This window comes from Colobus angolensis, unplaced genomic scaffold, assembly GCF_000951035.1.
Source record: "Colobus angolensis palliatus isolate OR3802 unplaced genomic scaffold, Cang.pa_1.0 Scaffold88, whole genome shotgun sequence".
Taxonomy (NCBI): Eukaryota; Metazoa; Chordata; class Mammalia; order Primates; family Cercopithecidae; genus Colobus; species Colobus angolensis.
The window spans coordinates 5,527,017-5,548,923 of NW_012122709.1; the positions used below are offsets into that span (position 1 = coordinate 5,527,017).

At 41.6% G+C, this 21,907-nt stretch overlaps 2 gene segments (V, D, J or C); both read right to left on the reverse strand.

Annotated features, from left to right (window-relative positions):
• LOC105503813 overlaps window positions 1–21,907 on the reverse strand; it is a 908,479-nt gene that overhangs the window by 14,366 nt on the left and 872,206 nt on the right.
• The window catches only part of LOC105503812, a 594,664-nt gene continuing 593,813 nt past the window's right edge, over window positions 21,057–21,907 (reverse strand). The window contains 2 exon segments of the V gene segment in view: window positions 21,057–21,156; window positions 21,700–21,760. Of these exon segments, the coding sequence occupies window positions 21,149–21,156; window positions 21,700–21,760 (69 nt within the window).

Consider the following 21,907-nt stretch of genomic DNA (forward strand, 5'->3'; position numbering starts at 1 on the left):
AATTTTCCTCATCACAGCTATCAACAAACACAGCTTTGGCTATTTCTCCTTTGGGAGAAACAGAATCTTTACAAAACTTCATGAAAAACATTGCATGCTACATAGGCTGGGTGGGTGTGAATATTTCTAAAGATACCAGAGAGCAAGCGGGCATTTTCCTACTTCATCTGCCATGCTTGAGAAGAAGGCATCATTTTCCTTTGGACATATGCAAAAATGTATTTTTCACCTTGCCATAAATGCACACTGTGCTGGGGCACATGCTAAAAACATGCCTCGGCATGACTCAGAGTCACTGCATCCTCTCGGGGCTGAGTGAGAGTCTTGGGTGACTCACGCCTGACTCATTCCTGTTTCTGTCCTCACCCCGCTCAAGGATGCTAACTGCCAAGGGGGCTTTTGTCCTCAAGAAAGTCAAAGATCTCAGCACAGAACAGACTCAATTCCTTTTCCAGAAACGCAGTTGGGGGAATCATGTGTGTTCTCTGTCAAAGAATGTGGACTGTGCATGGTCATACCTGTCCTGTCTCCAGCCATCAGGGAACCCACCCCCCTATCTTGGAACACGCATATATAAATTGTTATTAGACCTTTTATTATGAGTGCTTAGTATCCCTAATAAGACTGGAAGTTCTTGACATCAGGAGCCCTAGCTTAGGGTTTTAAAAATTCTTTTCTTTGTTTCTTTCTTTTTAAACCAACTATGATTCCCTGGTTTGTTGATGATGCTCAATAATCATTTACTGAATTGAACTGACTTTTATTGTGCATAATTATTGGAACAGGGAGGCCAGTTTTGGGAGAGGTTAAAAGCTAAGTATACTCTGGGTAAATGTGAGCTGCAAAATCTAAGTGCTTAGGCAAGGAAAAACCAAGGAAGCATTTCTAAGAGAGATAATAAGAAGGCAATATAAAAACTGAAACATCGTGAGGTTCATATGACCCTCAGCAGAGAGGCGGGAACTGATGAACAAGTAAGAAATTTGACTCAAAGCAAATTCAAATATTTCTCTCCTGATATCTTGAGAATAATTCTCCTTAAAGGTAAAAAGAATAATGTGGCAGAAAATGTATATTTGAAATGAGCAGCATTGTTATGATTAATAACAACAAAATAGTAGTAATAATAATCTATTATAGACCAGAATAATTATATCTATATATATGCCCAATATTGAGGATAGGGCTACACACTTCTGCAGATTTGACTTACTTGGACTGACCAGAAGTTGTGTGCCAGTTCCAAATACGAGTTTCTGAAAGCCAGTGTTCACACTCTGACATAACTCTGTACAAAATGGGACCCTGTCACCGGGCCATAGCCTGGGATTGCCAAGTCACATGCAAGTTAGTTACTAAGGGTGTTTCTACGTCTGCATGCATGTGCCAAAGTGGTAGGAGGCATCTAATTTTACTATTTAACCTTAATTCTCCTAAGATCATTGGAAGATGACAACAAATAAGCTAGAACCCAACTGAAGATTCTGCTTTGTATACAGTGGATTATATAAAAATGTCACTAATATTCAAGTTAAAAAAGTTATTCATATAATAGAGTTTCAGTTCTAGATAGGACCTAGGGAATTTTTATCCATACACACTTAACTGTCTGTTATTATACATGTTTCTTGCAAGAGTGATGCCCATGGATACTGTACAGTGCAACATTATTATTGCCAATTTATCTTCTAATTTAACTAGTAGACAAAACTATGTGCCCTTCCCCCCAAAAAGAAAAAAAAAATCAATGAAAACAGATGTCCTTCAACTGTAATATAAATCAGGTTATTTCATGGAACTTACTTGCTTCAACAAATAGTTTTGTTCCTGCTCCAAAGACAGTTTTGAAGCCTCCCGTATTTCCCACAGTGATTTGCACTGCGACAAAATGGGCCATTTCCTTCTCCTTCCATTTTTACACTACAGCTGGGGAGCAGGTCTAGGGAGCCTATACTAAGGTGCTAGTAATAAGGAGGACATTTTTATACTCCCCTTGTAAAACCTATTTTTTTTTTCCTGTTTATGAGCATAACTCACACTTCTTGCCCATCAGAAGTTTAGTTCACCAAACAGCAGTCACAGAATATGGCCCCAGGACCAGGATCTCCAGGTTCTAGTCCCAGCTCTAGTTTGCACTGACTTTATGACCATTCAGCCAACCTCTCTGGGTCTTAATTTCCTTATTGGGAAAATAAAGAGGTTTGCACTAGATATTTTGAAGCTCCTTCTCAGAGCTAAAGTTCTATGTCCAAAGTGCCTTCACCCTTCATTTCTCTATAACTCATAAACGAGTTAGGCTCTTGTAGATCAGTTATACTGGTGGCTGGTCTCCCTGGGGAAAATAATAGAAACAGTGAAGGAAAGGGAGAGTCAGAACAAGGGAATGGCTGCAGCCAGCTCCCCTCTCTCTTCTCCCTATTGGGGTAAATGCTCCCAGCAACTCTGCACTTTTTGTTTTGTCATTGAAAGGGGAAGAGAACTCTTTAGACACTTAGACCATCCATGTCAATATTTCCTGAAGCGCCCTCTCTAACTCACAGCAATATCTAAAGCAGAAAAGATAAATTCCAAGCATTTCACCAGTCACTGTGATTGGCATCACCTCTCATTTCTAAGTAAACTAGGGTACAAGCTCTGCAACATCATGCAGTAGAAACAGCAGGGCTTTCAGGTGTGGTGGTGTATGCCTGTAATCCCAGCTACTCAGGAGGCTGAGGCAGGAGAATCAAATTGCAGTGAGTTGAGATTGCGCCACTGCACTCCAGCCTGGGCAACAGAGTGAGACTCTGTCTCAAATAAATAAATAAATAAAATTTAAAAATTAAAAAAAAAATAAAAGAAAGAAAGAGCAGGGCTTTTTAGTCAGGCAGGAAGACCCAAGTTTAAATTTAAGTCCTTTACATACTAGCTTTGGGATCTTGGACACTTCTTTCTCTGAGCCTCAGTTTCTTCTTTTGTAAAATAGGATACTTCCCCCTACCTCATAGAGATATTTGAGATAAACAATTCTACATGTCATGCATCTAGCATAGTATCTAAACATCGTAGGTACTGAGATGGTGGTTATTATTCCTATGTTAAGTTAGGCTGTTGATTAACAGGGCTATTTCCTGAGAGTTATAGAATTTGTTTATGAAATACAAGATTCCATACTCTTGAGTCCTATAAACTCTCAGGTGGTATAATAGCGAAATCCCAGAACAACTGATTTTGAGGGCTTTGACCCCCTCATCCACTGGAGGAGTCAGAGGTGCAGAGAGGGGCGATGACGCGTTCCAATATCACGCAGCCAGTTGGGACCAAATCAAACCTAGAACTCTGGACTGAAACCAGAAGCCCTGGGTTTCTTTCTCTGTACTTCACTGACTCTTCTTGGATGATGTTTAGTATAAGGGGGCACAATCTCTGGAGTGAATTGGGAGTGTTTTTTTGGGGGCATGGGTAAAATTACCTTGAATATCCTCTTCTAAATGCACCTCTGAATCCACGGCAGTGGAAGTAGAAAGGATCTATTTGATCATGACAATGCAATTTTCTGCTCTTCTAGCTCTTCTAGCTCTAGCGGTTAGCTAAATTCCACCCCAAAGAAAGCATGCTTAAATAGTCTTTAATACTTTCACTAATTTATCTGGATGTCACAATTCTTAATGCTTCAGTAATAGATTAAAAATAAGATATAATGACAAAAATAACATCACCTTTTCTTCTGCTTATTGTCACCAGAATACATTTTGTAATTACCATAGAATCTCATACTTACTCAGTTCCACTTTTAGCTGAGTGCCTGTCCCAAAGGTGAGTTTGTTTCCTCCTCCCATGAGTATCACAGTGTTTGATGCCTCACAATAAACTCCCTTTTAGGCCACTTCACCCCTTTTCTTGAAGTGCTCTAATGAGTTAGAAAACACTCAAACTTTAATATAGCTATTGAGTTACCCCTAGGAGAAAAAAGTGCCCCAAATGGGATAAATTCATGGACTTTTTGTACTAAGAGACCAGAGAGGCCATTAGACCCATTAGACCCACTTCCCCATTTACAGATAAAGAAACTGAGGCTTAGAGGCAAAAGATCTGGTCTAAGTTACATTGCTAGTGGGTAGCAGAGACCAAAACATGGCTCTATTTGAATCCCAATCTAGCATTTCTTTCTCTCCACCACAGGCTCAAATGTACTGTGTCATTTGCTTAATTTTCTTCTTCCCTTTGGCCTGGAAACTTGATTTCTTTGGGTGTTTGATTTCAATTAAACAAGAATTTATCAAGTACTTGCTTTTGTAAAAGGACCATATCAGACACTTCATGGAATATTAAAGAGTGTCTATTCTCAAGGATCTTTTGGTTCAAGTAGGCAGATATTCTCAGTAAGAAAAGATTTCTGTAGCTGCATATGTCACAGATTGTCAAAGATTCCACAGCTAAATTTGGGATATGGAGGGCTAGAGGAATGTGAAGGGTGCCCGGGGAGAGACTACAGTCTAGGCTTTAAACAGGAAGTGAGGCTATTTCTGGAAAAACCACGTTTGTCCTAATTGTCTAGAGTATTAGTCCTTTTTCCATCCTGACCTAGTGAATTAGTTCTACTGTTATTTCCAACTCTTCTATTAGCTATTTTCATTTTTAAATGAAGAGTCCATGGAGGCTCAATCTTAAATTCACGGAACATTGATAATAAAACAAAGATGATGCAATCCATGAGGATAACACACAAGACATATGGAAACCTTAAATCAGATAAGGGGAAAACATGGGTGGGATGGGGTCAACATGTACCTGGAAAGACTAGAAGCATTGTCCCCTTCCCAAAGGTGAGTGTGCTGTATCCTGAATTCACACTATAGCAAATCCCCATACAAAAATGACCTGCAGTGTTTCAACCCATGGTCTACTTAGGGAAAAGGAAAGAAAACCTTCATTTATGTAGAACCTATTATGAGCCAAGTGGATTAATAATATGCATAATTTATACTACTTCATTTGGGCCTCAACTGTGCCACAAGCTTAAATATTATTATCCTCATTTTACAAATGAAGAATAGGTGATCTGAGGCTGAGCAGGGGCCAGCACTGCTAACAAAGATGTAAGTATCCTGGATCCACAAGACACTTTGGCAGAGGATGGATAAATCTTAGGAGGTGCTATGAGAGAAGACTCCTCTTCCTTGTTCCTTCTAGAGAGGGATTACAGCTATATTAGGGTCTAGAACCAGACATCAGAACTCTAGTAACAGTGCTCCTAAAAATCTCCAGCTCATTTTCCATTATACAATCATTTCCTGAGACATGAAGACATTTTACCTCAATCTTTCTGTTGCCTCTCTGACGCCTTACTTACCAGGCCTGACCAGGAGTCTAGTCCCACTCCCAAAGATCAATTTATAGCCGCCATCCATCCCACAGTGTTTCTTAGTCAGTCAAGAACACCCAGAAGCCCACACATCCTTTTCATACCTAAGACATAGAGATATGGCCTTTTCACCCACAAGCAGATACGGGTTACATTTTAACTTCCTTTTTACACAGGCCATTTGACTCCAATTTGGGGTATTTACTGCATATCACTTGAAATGAAGTTTCTACCTGCCCACATCTCTGACTCTGTTGTCATCAAACTCATGATGTTCAACTCCATTTACCCAACAGATGTAGCTAGCCCTTCTTTCATTTCCATTACAGTTATCAATTTTTAGATTCCTGACATAGCATCACCCCTAATTTTAACTTCAATCAATCTGAAACTTCACGGAATAGCATCCAGATCATCATGAGTGGCAGCTTCCTGCTCCCCCGAGTCAACTCATTTTAGAAGCTCAGTGACTCCTTGTTACTCACTTGAGTCCCATCCAGCCCCCAGAACCAAGCATCCCTCTGATTAAAGGACACCCACTCTGCTTTAAGCTTGGTAAAAAGTACCACTTGTCTTCTCTTTAGTTCTTTTCTTTGCAAATCCACTGTTTTCCATCGGCTTCACGAGCAATGTCTTAGCTTTTTTTTGATATTAAGAAGAAACACAAACTGGATAAAACAGTACTAAGAACATGCTAAGGGATGATTGTTCTTATACAATCCCTTTATTTCAGTCTCCTGAAACAGTCAGAAAAGAGCAGGCCCATTATATCCCTTTATGTTCTCCAAATGTTATGGTCTGAGAGAAGATAACACAAGGAAGAGGAAATGCATAGGAAATTGGACTCACTTGGGATGACTTGGAGCTTTGTTCCAGTTCCAAAGGTAACTTTCTGGTAACTTCCAGAATTCACACTGTAATGCCTGCCTTTACAAAATGACTTCCCTTCCCCTGCCCTTTTCATTTGGGTAGCATTTGAGCCACTATACTTCAATAGAAGAGAGAGTGCTTTTTACCAATGCCTAGGGCTACAGATTACATGTAAATGGCGATTTCACTAAGAACCTACAAATTCTCATGTTAAAAGAATTCTACGGTCTGACATAGTTTTTCTTTGTTCTATAAACAATATTTTACATGTGGATAGCATTTAAGAATTTAAAAAATACTTTCACATATATTAGCTTATCTTTAAAGTAACATCTGAACCCCATAAATATATATACCTATTACATACCCACAACATTAAAACAAAAAATCTGAGGTGACATTAAATGTTTTCATTTTATAGATAAAGAAACTATGGCCTAGGTTCACTAATGAAGCCAGGTTAGGAGAACTGGAAGTGCTCAGCCAGACTTTCTGCCTTTTTCTTTAGGATCAACTCTCTAGGCTGTTTCAGCCTGTGATGTTTGGTTCATCCACATGGCTATTTTTTTTTCACAGCTAGCTCTTCTATCCTCCACACCATTACTTTAACATTTCTTCCTTCATTGGAATCCACTTAACTCTGCAGAAACCATTAATTTCTTGACACTTGGGCCTTCGAAATACTGCAGTAAGTTTAGTGGGTCTCAGTAGCCGCATTAAGCCTCCTACTTTAGTGACATATTGCCTACTTACCAGGTTTTACTGATAATCTTGTCCCACTCCCAGAGATGAATGTATTATAAATCACAGCACTGTGCTGCCTGACAAAAACGCCCGAGTTACCTTGATAATAGATTAATGTGATTAGCATGCAGCCATCCTCCCTCGTGGGAGCTCTGGTTGGGATTCCCCCTTTTTGATACTGGAATAAAGACTAAGCCGTGGAATTAAACCTGAGAAAGTCTCTTTTCAGGGCGCAATAGTGGTACAATAGATGTAGTCAAAAGCCTAAGAAGAGTCCAAGTGATATTCTCTAGACTACTCTGAAACTTATTTCTTTCAAGGAGATTTACATAATTTCCCCAAGTAATCTTGTTTTACTAGCCAAAGGATAGCAACTCTGACCCCCATTTTTACCTAGGAATCAACACCTGTACATAATCTCATTTTACCTCTGTTTAGCAAACTACTCATACCCTTGTAGGTAATCTTTCTTTCTTCTATGAATTAAATTTTTTTATAAGCATAGAATAGGACAGGGGCTATGGTTGGAGCATTAGGGGTGTGAGACAACATCCAATTTTCCCATTTGTTTAAATGGCTTTCCTCATTAAATGTCAATATTCCTTAACTCAAAGAAAGAGGAGGCATTTGGTCATCTGTGCAACATATGACTACAGGATAAGTACAAACACTATGATCAATAATTATCAGGTACTTACTGGAACTCACTGATAAGGTGGTTCCCTTCCCAAAGATCAGTGCAGTTCCACCCTGGTTGGCACAGTGAAATGAGGCCCTGCAAATACCTCATGTACCCGCTCACTCAAATCCACCCGGGACATAACTATAAATGATGGAAATTTGTATTCTGTCCTTGCCTTTGGTGCAAAAATCTCAGTGAGTTTTAGTATTTGGGTATGAAATAGCAAAGCTCTGTAATTTCGTGAAAAAGAGAGGCAGTTGGTGCTAAGTCCTTTATTCACTCAGTAACTGTTCACTGAACACCTCCGAAGTGTAAAGACATTGTGCCGGCACTAGGGATATGGTGAAAGTCACTTAGACATTGTCCCTGTCCTCATGGTGCCTACGGTCTAGAAGAAGGCAAACAATAAACACATAGATAGTATAATGTTAAGTGTTGATAGTGTGTGAATTAAAATCAGGCTAAATAACAGGGTAGAGAGCAGCCAGGTAGTGGCTGTGTTTGATGACTTGTTAGATTGTCTGGGTAAGAAAGGCCTCTCTGAGGTGATGTCTAAAGTGAAGTCTAGGCTTGGAGGAGTTAATCATCATCCTTTTTGAGATAAATGGAGGGGCTGAAAGAGCAGAGCCTGGCTCCGAGTCACACAGAGTGTCCACATGGACACTTAGATCATGCCTTCGCCCTGCTGAAGTGTTAGATATAAATCTAACCATGTAAATTCCTGGTTAGAAAAGGTAAAGTAAGACAGATTTTCTTTCAGAGTGATTTTGGCATGTTATCTGGGCAACTGGAAGCTTTGGCCCTGGCCATGGAGAGCACTGAGGTTGCAAGGGGCTGCCAGCTGCAAGAGAAAGTGTTTGCATTTCAGAGCAGACTTCTCTGATGGAACTGATCACTGAGCTAAGGAGATGTCTTCCATACTGCTTCTCTGTTAAGCTTCCATTCTGCTTCCCTGTTAACAATGCAAACTCCCACCTGGCAGAAGTGAGGATGGAGAAGGCATGAAGAATGCTCTGCTCCCCATGAAATATGGATAAATTGAGAACATTTGGCAGTCCACTTAGATTTCCAAAAAAGCGTATTACTTGTCTCAATAGCTACTCAAATTCAGAATTCATTTGTAACGATACTTACTAAGATCCACTTTTAACATGGTCCCCCTTCCAAAGAGCAGCTTCTGGCCATCTGAAAACCCACAGTGATCTATTGTACCACAAAAACCAAAGGATGCTTCATTTCCAAGCACGGTACTTCTCCCCTGCAGGGTTCTTTCACTTGGTTGAAACCTAATCTAACACTAAGCACATATTTAGCTAAACTCAAGAAAAATTTTAAGCTCACATACTCTTTGGAATGGTAGGAAACTTCAGAAACCATTTACTATAAGCTCTCAACCTCACACATTTCTCTCCAGAGTGACCTCTGGTTTCTGAAGATCTCAGGGAAGGCCTTGCTCACCAATTCTCATGTTCTTTTATTTCTTATAATGAGAGAGGTCCAGCTTATATCCAAACCCAGCCCTTTCTCTGCCATGGCCAAAGTCCATGAAATTTGTTCACCTTTAAGTTTACCCTCAAATGAAATTTTTCATAAAATCTAATTATTAAAAATCATGAATCATTTGACCATCCATCCTTTTCAAAGAGATTTCACATATATTATATCATCATATTATCTCATCTGAATTTCACTCCTTTTCTTCAAAAAGACTCCTTTGAAATAGTCAAGGCTGGAATAATAATCTCCACATTTTAGATTAACTGAGGCTGGAAGAGCTCAAGTGATCTTCTCATCTGCCTAGTGAGTGAGTGGCTGAGCAGGGGTCCACACTGTTTTTTGGCTTCTAGTTGAATGCCTTAATGATTTATTTTGCACACGTTCATGTATTGATCATATTACCTTGCCTTTCAAGTATGCCTCCTTTCTTATTCCCTCCCTCAGTGAAAGAGACAATATCATCAACAAAACAATACCCCCCTCCAAAAGAAAACTCTCTAGCTCAATTCCTTTTCTGAGCAGTGACTTTTTAATCCTCACATACTTTCTGTGAACCAGAAGATAAGGGTTACCAATATTTCAGTTACATTAATTGGGAAAAGTGAGGGCCAGAGGAAATAAATCAGAATAATGGTTATAGAGGCTGCAGCCTGGTACAGACAGCAATATTTTGAACATTAGAAATTCTAAGTCCTTGCTCTGCTATTGTGACCATGTTCAAATCAATCAACTACTCTGAATAGAGAGAAATGCCATATCCATCTTCATCTGCCCCTTGGGAAAATCAGATAAGAAATGTGAAGAAATAAGGAAAGTACCTTTTACTATGTGTCTTCTCTTAAGAAAACAGACTCTAGAAAACATCAAGATAACATTATCCTTTATCCATGCTGAATTTGTACATAAGTGCACGCGTATGCATAAGAGCAACATGAAACATTTTAGAGACAAGTTTGAGACATTAATTTGGGCCAACACGGCACATTGAATTTCAAACTGATGACAAGGCTCAATTGTGGGTCAAGCCCCAGTACTCACTTGGTTTAACTAGCACCCTGGTTCCTCCTCCAAAAGTTAGCTTGCTGCTTGCAACATTGATCACACAATGATTTGAGGCCCAGCAAAAACCACAGGGACCAAGAAAATAATACTCAGTCGGTGCTCAACAAAGGACATTTTCTATGGTATAGGAAAAGTGGAGAGTTTGCAATGTGCAGGGTAATCCTGTCTCCTAGCACTGTATCCTCTTCATAGAGCTGGAATGCTTGCAAGTGGGCACATGTTTGGGTCTAACCCCTTCACATAGTTATTCACTACTCTGCTCTGGCAATTTGGATTTTCTCTGTAAATAAGGATAATATTAATAGCTCTCAACCATAACCTCATTCAGGGGCCCATTTGGCCATTTTTGTCTGACAAAGGCAATTTTCTCTGAAAACAGAAAGCCCTAGAAGCTCCAGAGAATCTTCAGGGTAGGGCTATCCATACATTCAGAACGGAAATGCTGAGTGAACACACCATATACATGCATGAACTTGTTAACAGGGTTTCTGTATTCGATTGAGTGCTCAGGAAAGGCCCCAAAGAGAGGACGAATACTTTAGTCCTAGGTCCTCCCAGGCCCTTCCAGCTGCCATACCCACCGGGTATTGTGGATCAACTTTACTTTCTCAGTGAAAGTTGCAGACCCAGACTCCCTCCAGCTACTCTAGAGCCCATCCATTGGTGAGGCGAAGTGCTGAGGAAGCAGGGGAACAGGCTTCTTGGGGAAAGTTTACAGAGAACCACGGAGAGGTCATTCTCAATAAGAAGGAGTGCAGCGACACATGGAGCCTCTGACAGGGAGATGGCCAAGAGTCACAGGACCCAAGAAAAACACACCTTAGAAAGATGGTCTCATTCGCTTGTCCATTCCGGGTGGAGGGCCATGTCCTTCCCCAGGTGTTGTGTGTGGACCAGAGCGGGTGCTTTGGGATGCTCACATGTTTTAGTGGGACCTCCCTTCTTTGTCTTTGGTGGGGACCATCAAGTCCTCTCTGATTCCTGGGTTCCTAAAAGGGACTTTCCATCGCCTTTTCCTCCCTCTGCTTCCTCATCCTAATCTACCTAGGGACTGGGGTCTTCCAGGAGGGGAAATACACATATCTCTTTAGTTTCAAGACTAAAGGAGTTAATTCATCTCCCCTTTTAATTTGTCCACAGTAATATTTCCCTGGAATAGAAAGCGACTCACTCACCAGGCCAGACAGTCAACTGAGTTCCTCTTCCAAAGTATAGGCTCCCCAGGGTTGAGCCTCTGTCGGCACAGTGCTGGTCCCCTTTACATGAACCCAGCCCTAATGTTCTCCATCCCTTCTCCCCCCAGCTTTGGAATATAGGGTTGAAAATTTGCCTCCATCCTCTTTAAGCATCTGTAAGTCTTTTTCTTGCATAGACAGCAGTCTAAGCTGGACAGTCAGTCCTCAGATGCTTTAACTCCAGGGATAAGTGATCTGTGGTAACAATAGCCTTTCTACCTTCAGAGTTCCCTCCCATCAGAAAGCAATTACACATCCTTTTGAGTGTGTTTAAATTGGAAGGAACTTTGCTCCCCTGGTCCTATTTTCCAGTACAAAAGGCTGCTCACTTACTTGGAATGACATTATGTTTGGATCCCTTTCCAAAGCTGAACTTGTAAAATCTTTGATAGCCACATCTGTCCTCTGCAAAATCACCTCATTTCCTTCATTCAACCTCTGATCCTCCCTTAAGACATTCCCTTTGTCTTTTCTTTCTTTTTTTCCTCCTTGATATCTCCTATTATTTTCTCATTTACTGTACTGGGAAATCATACCCCACTATCTTCAAGGTGTAAAAATCCCAAGTAGGCTTTAGCTTATGAATAATTTGATGAACTATTTCTTTGGCTATCAAAATAGTAAAAATAGAAGAAACAAGTCTGAGCTCACCTATTAATCCTCCAGGCTTGAGTCATGGGATCTTAGCATTTAGAGTTGAAAGGGAGCCCAGAGGTGATTCAGTCTAATAGCTAATATGGCATAGAAGTGCCTTCTGCAACATCTCATGGTTAACCTTAGGGATCTGGCATGAAGATATCTAAGGAAGAAAAGTTCCATACTTCACAAAACAGCCTTTCCACTGCAGGGCAGTTCCACTTGTTCAACAATGTTTGAGAGGACGTTGGAGCACATCTTTCACCTGCTGGTTTTGATTTGGCCTCCACACTCATCCTTTCCCTGGTCTACATAGTAGTTCTTCAAATATTTGAAAGGAGTTAACTCTCTCACTTAGAGACCTGAGATAATTTCAGATAATTAGCTCAGTTTTTATCTGACCACGAAGACTGTGCCACCAACAAATGTACCATCTTAGGAGGAGATGTTCTGAGGTGACAGAGAAGGCGACGGAGACATGTGAGGTAGAAAAATTATGGTTCTAACACAAACTGGGAAAGCTCTTGGAATTTAGTTCTTGACCGTTTCACTTCCTAGGTGAATTTGCTTAAAAACCTACCCACCATTTTGCTTAAAATTATTCTGGACTTTTCTTTCTTACTTACTTGCTCTTACAGTTACTGTGGTTCCGGCTCCAAAGCTGAGCTTGTAGTTGTTAGAGCCACAGTGCGAGGTCGCCCTACACAAACCTCACCAAGAGTTAAGAGAGTGGGCTGGGGGACAGGCAGACCTGGCTCTTAATCTAGCTCTGCCCCTCATCTGCTGTAAGCCCTTGGCTAACTATTTCAACCTCTTTGCTTTAGTTTTAACTTTCACACAGTTTCCTTATCTGTGAAAGTGGAGATAGGTAATATCTATCCCAGAGGGTTGTTAGGAGGGTCAAATGAGTCAAGGCATGAAAGGTGCTTTGCACATTGCGAGTATTGAAGAAATGTTAATTATTAGGGTATTATCAAGGGGATCTAATTCTTTTCATCTTTAAATAATACATATAATTTTAATTGTCTCTGAAATCCTGGATATTCAGGGGTGCTTTAAATTATATCCAAATGCTCTTTTGTTAAGTAGCAACAGTTAAAATTCAGGCATTTTCCTTATATAGAATAGCACCTTGAGAACATGGTTGGCAGTTTCAGCATGTCTACTTGATCACAGGATTTGTTTACTACACATCTGTTCAAATGACATATGAATAAGGACTAATAAAATATTATGGGTGGGGACCCAAAATGCAAAATAAAAGAACTCAAATACAGACTGAAAACAAGAATTTAGCATAATGTGTTGGTAACTTTTTCTTCTAGGCAACTATAACTTACTTGGTTTTACATTGAGTTTGGTCCCAGATCCAAAGTAAAATCTGTTGAAGTTGTACACCATGTTTACTAGCATTACAAAAAATCCCCTGGCACTTCCTAAAAAGGAGACTTGTTATCCAGAGATGACTAACCAAATTAGACCAAGACTAACCCAACCCCACCAGTTCTTTGCTAATTCACTGGAAAATTTGAGAACCAAAGTGAGGAATGAGCAGGGAAGGCACATTCATTATCAGAGACAGGCAAGATAAGGGCAACTGGTTTTCTTCAGTGGTTTTATTGATTTCTTTTCTTTAGTTTTCTGCTTGGGTTCATTCTTGTGTTCTCTGTGCTCAATGCACACAATATTGGAAACAAGGACACTGCAAGTGAATGTTCTTTACCTTTCTCTTTTCCTAATTATAAATGAAAACTACCCGCAGGTGGACTTAACTAAGGAGAAAATTCATATTCTGCCTTTAGCTCCAAGGTGATCTGGAAGCTTATCTTTGAGACTCTATCTGAATCTGGGTTGCACTTGACAACTAGACCTGAGCTTTTCTTAAGGACACCCTGAGCAATGCTAGCTGGCCAGTGCTCTGTATGTATGACCTAATAAGATCAATATAGTCTTTCTGTCACAGTACCTACATTATACAACCACGTAGATTTTAGCATCCACGTTGACACTCTCCTCCCAGACCCCACAAACTGTCCATTGCGGCTTTTTTTTTTTTTTTTGCTTCCTGCTTGTGTATTCCCTTCAGAAAAAAAGAAACAAAGAAAAAGAGAAAAAAAGAGGCTGCAGTGTTGGTTGTCATTTGCAAGTCTAGATGAAACATTATTTATGGGCAAAATATTTTGCTGACAATTTCAAGAGAAAAGAAACCTTAGTGCCAACAGTTAGACACCCACACAGTTTGGAGTTAAACAGATCTCAACAAATGAACACAGTTGTGAGAAATAACATAGAAGTGACGTCAGTCTAAGCCAAGTAATTATAACACTCATGCAGTTTTGGAGGGCAAGGGGCTTACTTTTTCTCACTTGTAGAAATGATAAGCAATGTGTTACAGCAATGCTTTGCTGGAAGGGCACCAGAGAGCTACAAAACTAGAGCCTCATTTAAATATCTTAAATATAGGCACTTCTATGTTTAAAGACTTATTTAGAAATAGCTACTAGAATAGACTAGAAATGTAAATGGCCAACTAGATTTGGTGTGAGATAGTTTTTGTAGCATATAGTCTGGTCCTAGTGCAAATATTATCAGAAACAGAGGTTCCCCTTATGGAATCTGTTCTCATTATTCAGCAATTATTCTAAGTTAAAATTAAATTTTTTCTATTCATTTTCATCAACTCCTATCATTAAAAGCCTTAGCAAAAAGGCTTCTCTTTCTCTTCTTGGTCTCTGATAAATAATTCTTTGCTCACATTACCCTTTCTAGTATGCACTGTTGCTGTCTCTCCCCATCTTCAACCTCAGGCCCATTAAGTTACATGTACAGAATACATTTATAGATTAGTAAATCAGTGCAAATAGTATTTAATTGTGGCAGCCTACCAGGTACAACAGTCAATTGCGTCCCAGATCCAAACATCAGTTGCCAGCCAGAACCAGAAGAAACACTATGATTTGCTCAACAACAAAAACCAGATCAAACAGGCCAGGTTGGCAGAGCACTGAATAAATAGTTGGCAGTGGTTCCTTTATGAATTAGGCCTGCGTCACTGTCACTTTAGGTTTGGTTTGGAGTAGCCAAATTGTCTACAAATCCTAAACGAACCCTCCTTTGTCTTTACAATCCCATTTTGTTTTAGGGGATCTTTGCTTTCCACTTTCCACTACAAAGTTCTAAACATCAACTGTGTATTTTCCATGTATGTATAGAGCAAATACTCTGTGATTTTAGGTGTCAAAACAGCACTTGAGTTTTTTTATCCACAGAGACTCACAAAGTCCAGAATAGAGAATATGCCTCCTCTGTTGTGGGCATTGCTGGGTTACATCATCAGAGAACTGTCTGAATTCTTGAATCCTCCCAAGACTGAGTCTATAGAATCTAAGTGAGGTAGGTACAGAGCTGGCATTGTCCAGTTAACTTGGCCACTCATTTCACATTAATAAAATAACTTCATAAAAATCAATTATCAGAGAAATTCCTAGTTTTCTACTTCAATTTTGGGACATTTCCCTTCCCCTGACTAAAGTGGTATGTGTGTTAGTTATCTGCTAAAGGACTTTAAAACTGCAGCAAAAATTAGTTTTAGTATTTCCTAAGGAAGTGATGATGGTATAAGAAAGTCATGCCCAAGAGAAATCAGGGTATGCACTGTCACATCCGGGAAGAAACATGGAATCCACCTCCAGAATGTAAGTTGCATGAGGGCAATATCACACTGAGTTTGCTTCCTGTTGGATCCCTGGTTTCAACGCCAAGCTTGGCAGAGTGCAAGTACATGAAAATATTTGTCAGATGAATCTTGCGGACTCGTCAAACTTCAAGTTTGAGCAAACTGACAGGTTTGGCAAATTAGAGACCTAAAATCTAGATATAGCTCAGCCATAGACTGGCTATGGGACTGGAATCAGTCTCTTCAATGAGCCTCAGTTTTCTCACTCATGGAGAAAGTCAGAAAGGAAGGTTGTCAAGGCTCTCTCTGCTCCGTGAGGCTATGCTGTATGGATTTTTGGCCAAAAGTCTCAGAAACAGAAGTCTCCCTCAGTAGTCATGAGTTAACTTTTTTTTAAAAAGTGGTTTTTCAGACTTTGAGAGAGGCTAATCACATTACTTTTTTTTTTTTTTTTTGAGACAGAGTCTCGCTCTGTCGCCCAGGCTGAAGTGCAGTGGCGAGATCTCGGCTCACTGCAAGCTCCGCCTCCTGGGTTCACGCCATTCTCCTGCCTCAGCCCCCCGAGGGGCTGGGACTACAGGCGCCCGCCACCTCGCCCGGCTAATTTTTTTGTATTTTTAGTAGAGACGGGGTTTCACCGTGTTAGCCAGGATGGTCTCGATCTCCTGACCTCGGGATCCACCCACCTCGGCCTCCCAAAGTGCTGGGATTACAGGCGTGAGCCACCGCGCCCAGCCTCAGTCACATTACTTTTGGTTAATGATCATTATTTACAAGATTCTTCCCTTCTATAAATTGACAATCTTAGCCAAATAGAATAGTGCCTTAGAGGGTTTGTTAAGGAATTAGAAATCTTGTCACCAATTACTACATAAATCCAGGGATATGATCTCAGCCAATACCCCAAGTATCCAGTCATACATTTTAGCCCCAACACATATATTCAAGAGCAATTCCCAGAGACACACTTACATAGCCCATTTTGCACCGAGATGCTAGATCCTAGCCAGGGCAACGTTAGGCTTACTATTTGATGCTCATCCCGCTCTCTAAACATTCTTCACACAGTGTATAATTGGGTCTAAATCAGCCCTTAATCCACAGACATTGCTTAATCCAGGGATACAATTTTATACTTACTGGGCTTCACAGATAACTCGGTTCCCTGTCCGAAGATAAGCTTTCCTCCCTGGTTATAATTCACACTGTGTTACATATCCTGTCAAAAACACATCCAATCTGCCTGAACACATTTCTAATCCTCCACCCCCAAATCCACAGCAGATTGCTCCCACACCACAGCATGAATCATGGCTATACTGCTTATTGTAACTTTTTTCCTTAAAAGGGGAATAAGGGTATTCACACAGGAGACTGATAGAGAATAATGAGAATTCCTATTTATCCAAAAACGTTTCTATTTAACACCAATCTGATCTCTTATTTTTGCTTAATGGCTTTGGGTACTGCTGTTCAGGGAAATGGCTTCCTTTCAGATGTGTTTCTCATAGTCTCAGCCCTACGTGACAAATATTAAGGGCAGGTGAGGCTCCAGGGAATGGGGCTTACCTGGTATGACCACAACCTGGGTCCCTGCTCCAAACTGCAATTTCCCCCAGCCGTCAGTTGTCACACTGTGACAAACACCTCTACAAAATGGCTTCCCCAGAGAAGACAGCTGCTAAATGAAGACAAACTGCTCATGGGGAAACAATCTTGCTACAAAATGAGGCAACTGCATGATATGAGATATAAGCTTTTCCCCCTTTCTCTTCTAATTTCTCTTCTTTCAAGACACTAAGGATGGTGTATGCCAAGAGCTGCACCTCTTGGGTGGCAGGGGCAGAAAGCCAGACCGCTGGGGTCAGTGAAGCCTGGGCGTCCTCTTTAGACGCTGCAGGAATAGAAAGAAACCCACCAGCCGAGGAGTTTACCCAAGGTCAGACCCAGTCCTCAGCTCTACTCAAATGACAGCTGATCACAACAGTTGCTCTGTCATTTAAATAACTTGATGTTTTGAATTCACGAGCCTACTAGAAAAACTACTTCAGGATGCTTGGGTTCTGTTCCTATTGGAAGAGGGTTAATCACTGGCCTCTACTTGCCTGAGTTTGTTTGTTTGTTTGTTTTGAGATGAAGTTTCATTTTTGTTGCCCAGGCTGGAGTGCAATGGCGTGATCTTGGCTCACCGCAACCCCCGCCTCCTGGGTTCAAGTGATTCTCCTGCCTTAGCCTCCTGAGTAGCTGGGATTACAGGTGTCTGCCACCACGCCCAGCTAATTTTTTGTATTTTTAGTAGAGACGGGCTTTCACCATGTTGGCCAGGCAGGTCTTGAACTCCTGACCTTCAGGTGATCCACCTGCCTCAGCCTCCCAAAGTGCTGGGATTACAGGAATGAGCCACCGTGCCCGGCCCTGAGTTTTGAAATCTATCAGATGGGGATGACTATGCTGGAGTCCCCTTCTGAGGAAGACCTTGTCATCAGATGGTTCTTATTCAAGTCTGACAGAGTAGATGGGCCCCAAGGCTGGGCTTATTGGTGGAGTCCTGGTGGGTTTCTTCCCCTCCACAACCTCTTAAAGCTCCTTCAAGGATGAAGCTCCTTCATCCTTGAAGGAGCTTTGATGAGGTACTAGCCTTGGTCTGCTCAACACCTTTAATGTCCATCTGACCCAAGGAGGCACCTGTGGAAAAGAGGGCAGGTTTTCCTCTTGGAGATAATAATATTCAGCACACAATGCAAATTATATGTCACTTACTTGGCTTGACAAGCAGCCTTGTCCCCTTCCCAAAGATAAAGGAGAAGCCTTGTCCTTCTGCACAGTGATTATCTCAGCATCAAAATCCTACCAGCTCAGCTTTCCCCAACACAAGTCTCCCCAAGAAGGGACCCTCCAATGGAGTGCATTTCCTCCAGTGACCATCACACGGCCTTGTGATTTCCTTCCTGAAAAAGTGAACCCTTCCTCTTTGTATTTTCCTTATGGTTCTGTTTCTCACTCCTTTTTCACCTCCTTCTCCATCACCACTGCTGAGGTCACAGTGGTCCCCCGGCCTCAAGCCCCTGCAGCTTCTCCCCACACTGAGCACTGGACTCATTTTCTATCTCCACTTAACTGTACTTACAGGGCAACACAGACAATCTGGTTCCGGGACCGAAGATAAAATTCTGACCATAGTTATCCCCACAGTGTTTCTGGGCTCAGCAAAAACCCCCTAAAGCTTCCTCCCTCCAGCCTGGGGATCTCAACACCACAAACAACACAGCACTCAGAACCTGTGTTTTTGGCTTTAAAGTGAAAAGGCCAGCTCATTTGTCTGTCAAGCCATGAGAACAAAGGGAGTTTGGGAACCACCAAGCAGGCAAAGGTTCCAAACTTAACCCAGCAACCCCCTGTGTCCTGAAGGATGCAGCTCTGCATTAATGAGCCTGAGTCTTTTTCGTGGAGAGAGGCTCCAGGGGCTGGAAAGAGGCTTAAAGAGGTTCTCTCCTTTCTCCTCCTGCCTCGAGGCAGGGCTGCACTCCAATCACCCCTGATAGCAGGGTGTCTATCTCCTTTCAAAAACCCTCTAGAGAAAGTGCCCTGGCAACTACTCCTGACAGCTAATTTTCACTGTTCAAAAACCTATTAGAAAGGTTTTACCACTAACCTAACTCCCTTCTTGCAGTATTAGCCATGTCCTGTGGTCTGAATCCTGGTGGAGGTGGAGAGCCGAGCTCCTCCATCTTCTGTTTAATGCTTCCTTTCCCAAATTTAGATGTGTGACTTAACTCCCACCTTGCCCTCAACCTCTTCTCTTTGAAATAAACTGCCTCATTTTACCTCTGCAGACTTTACTGATCCTCTACTTCCAGGTTGTAGAGTTTCATTTAGTGGCTATTTTCAGGAGCCATATTTCTCATGAGCTTCACTACACCGAAGAGCAGAAGGACAACCTTGGGACAGATCGCCTTTCCCATGAAGTTTACATCTTCCTTCTGTCATTGCCCCTCCACACAGGGAGCCTGTCTTTTGGGAAGGGGCTCGGGACACCTTAAAGGAAATCATGCTGGGGGCATTTTGGTGATGGGGCAGTACAAGGTTTCAGTTCTGCAACCCTTGCCCTGCCCTCCTGTGAACCGCATCCTTGCTCCAAGCGTGTGTGTGGAGCCTCGAGTCCCAGCCATGCAGCTCTCTACAGAAACCTCTCCCCTGCCTCTGACACTTGGATGATTTTGTATTTAAATTAGTCAGGATTCTTTCTGTTTCCACTTTCAAATCCCAGGTGAAGAATTTCATAGAATAGGCTGACATTCTCCACCCTCCCCCTATTCCAGCTCTGCTCCTGATGCATAACGGAGCCTTGACAGAAGAGCCCGAGGGGCGATACAAAGGCTCTGCAGTGGGTTAGAGATGATGTTTATCATTATTATTAATAGCGAGGGTTTAATGAGCTTTTTCTATGTTCTGAGCACTATGCTAAATACTTTAGCTGTATTATTTCATCTTTACAATGACTCAATGAGGTAGGAATATTTTTATCTTCACTTTGTGGATCGGGAAACTGAGGCTCAGAGAGATTAAGTAACTTGCTCAAGGTCACACAGCCAGGTAAGTAGTGGAGCAAGGACTTGAATTCAGGTTTTTCTGTTTCCAAAGCTCATACTATCCTGCTTAATCCGTTATTACTTAAGCTCAAAATGTCCAGAGGGGACCCAAGACACGTCAGAGGTGCTGCGGAGGTGGGCTCAGTGCTGAGCCTCATAGTCTGTGGCAGTTACTTTACTTGATTCTCAATCCAGATGTACAAAGTTCTAGTGGTTCTTTTCAAGTAGATATTTAAATTGCAGCAGGGAGATCAAACTTAGATATGAGAAGTACTTTCTGCCAATAAGGGTTGCCAAATTTTGGAATTAATTACAGAGAGACATTTCCCATCCTAGACCATCCGATATAGTGCGAGCACATCCTATATGGCCAGAGATCCTGCTGGGAAGCCTGGTCGGGGTGGTGGAGAACCTTCCTGACAGCTTCATTGGCTCATTATTGTTTGTTTCTCTATTTCTTTCAAAATGTTGTGTATGCTCCTGAGAAGCCCTTACCATGAGCTAGAGCAAGAGTCTGCATGTGGGCGTGCGTGTGTGCACACTTGCATGCATACATGCACTCACATCTCATTTTAAAGCAGAGAAGAGAATCAACTCTCTTTGGCCCGGGGAAAGAACATTAATAAAGAGCCCAACCAGATGCACAGGATTAAAGTCTTTTTCAAACTAATGATTTGATTGATTGCCCCTGAAGGCCTAGGCAAAGAAGAACACAACTTACTTGGCTTCACAATGAGCGTAGTCCCATCCCCAAAGGTTAATTTGCCTGCATTGGTGTTACACAGTGTTTAGTGCTATTGCAATAACCTTGACTTAGGCCTCTAGAAAGACAGGTGGAGGTGGGGGAGGAAAGCAGGAAAACAAAACCTGAGATGACTGCCCATGGCCAAAACAACCTCCTTGTAATTAGGTTAGAACGTGGGAGGAATACTAATAACTAGCAACTCCCCAACCCAATTCTATTTGCCGTAATTTTCCTTGAAGGAATGGGACTTGGCAGGAGCACCTCTTGGGAAATTCACTCGAAGTGACTACTGCTCTGTCTCCTGGGATCCTGCCTTGTTTGTATTCCTGCAGGCTCTTTGGCTATTTTCATCCAATTCCTGCCTTTTCCCTGCTACTTTCCTTGGACCTTTCTTTCCGTGGAGGTTCACATATTTTCACAGGGAGAGACTACATGAATATTAAATGTCCAAATACAATGCCCCAGGGAATATGTGCATTAATAACCTTGTTTTCCAACTGATATCACTAACCACCCAACACAAACCAAGCAAAGAAAACACCACCTGTGTTTTGACAGCTTCCGCATGATGGAAGACAGGCTTCTTGGGAAGAATAATTAGCCAGAAAGAAGAACTTACTTGGTATGACCGAGAGTTTGGTCCCCTTCCCGAAAGTGAGTTGGTAACTCCCAGCCCCAGAGTATGCACAGAGTTTCCTTTCTTTGCAAAAACCCCAGAAATGCTGAGAAAATCAGACCACTCACAGCATAGGAGCAGCTCTGACAAAAGTTCAGACTTTAACAACAACCAGACAATAGGCAAGAGAGAAGGGCATTACAGAGGCGGG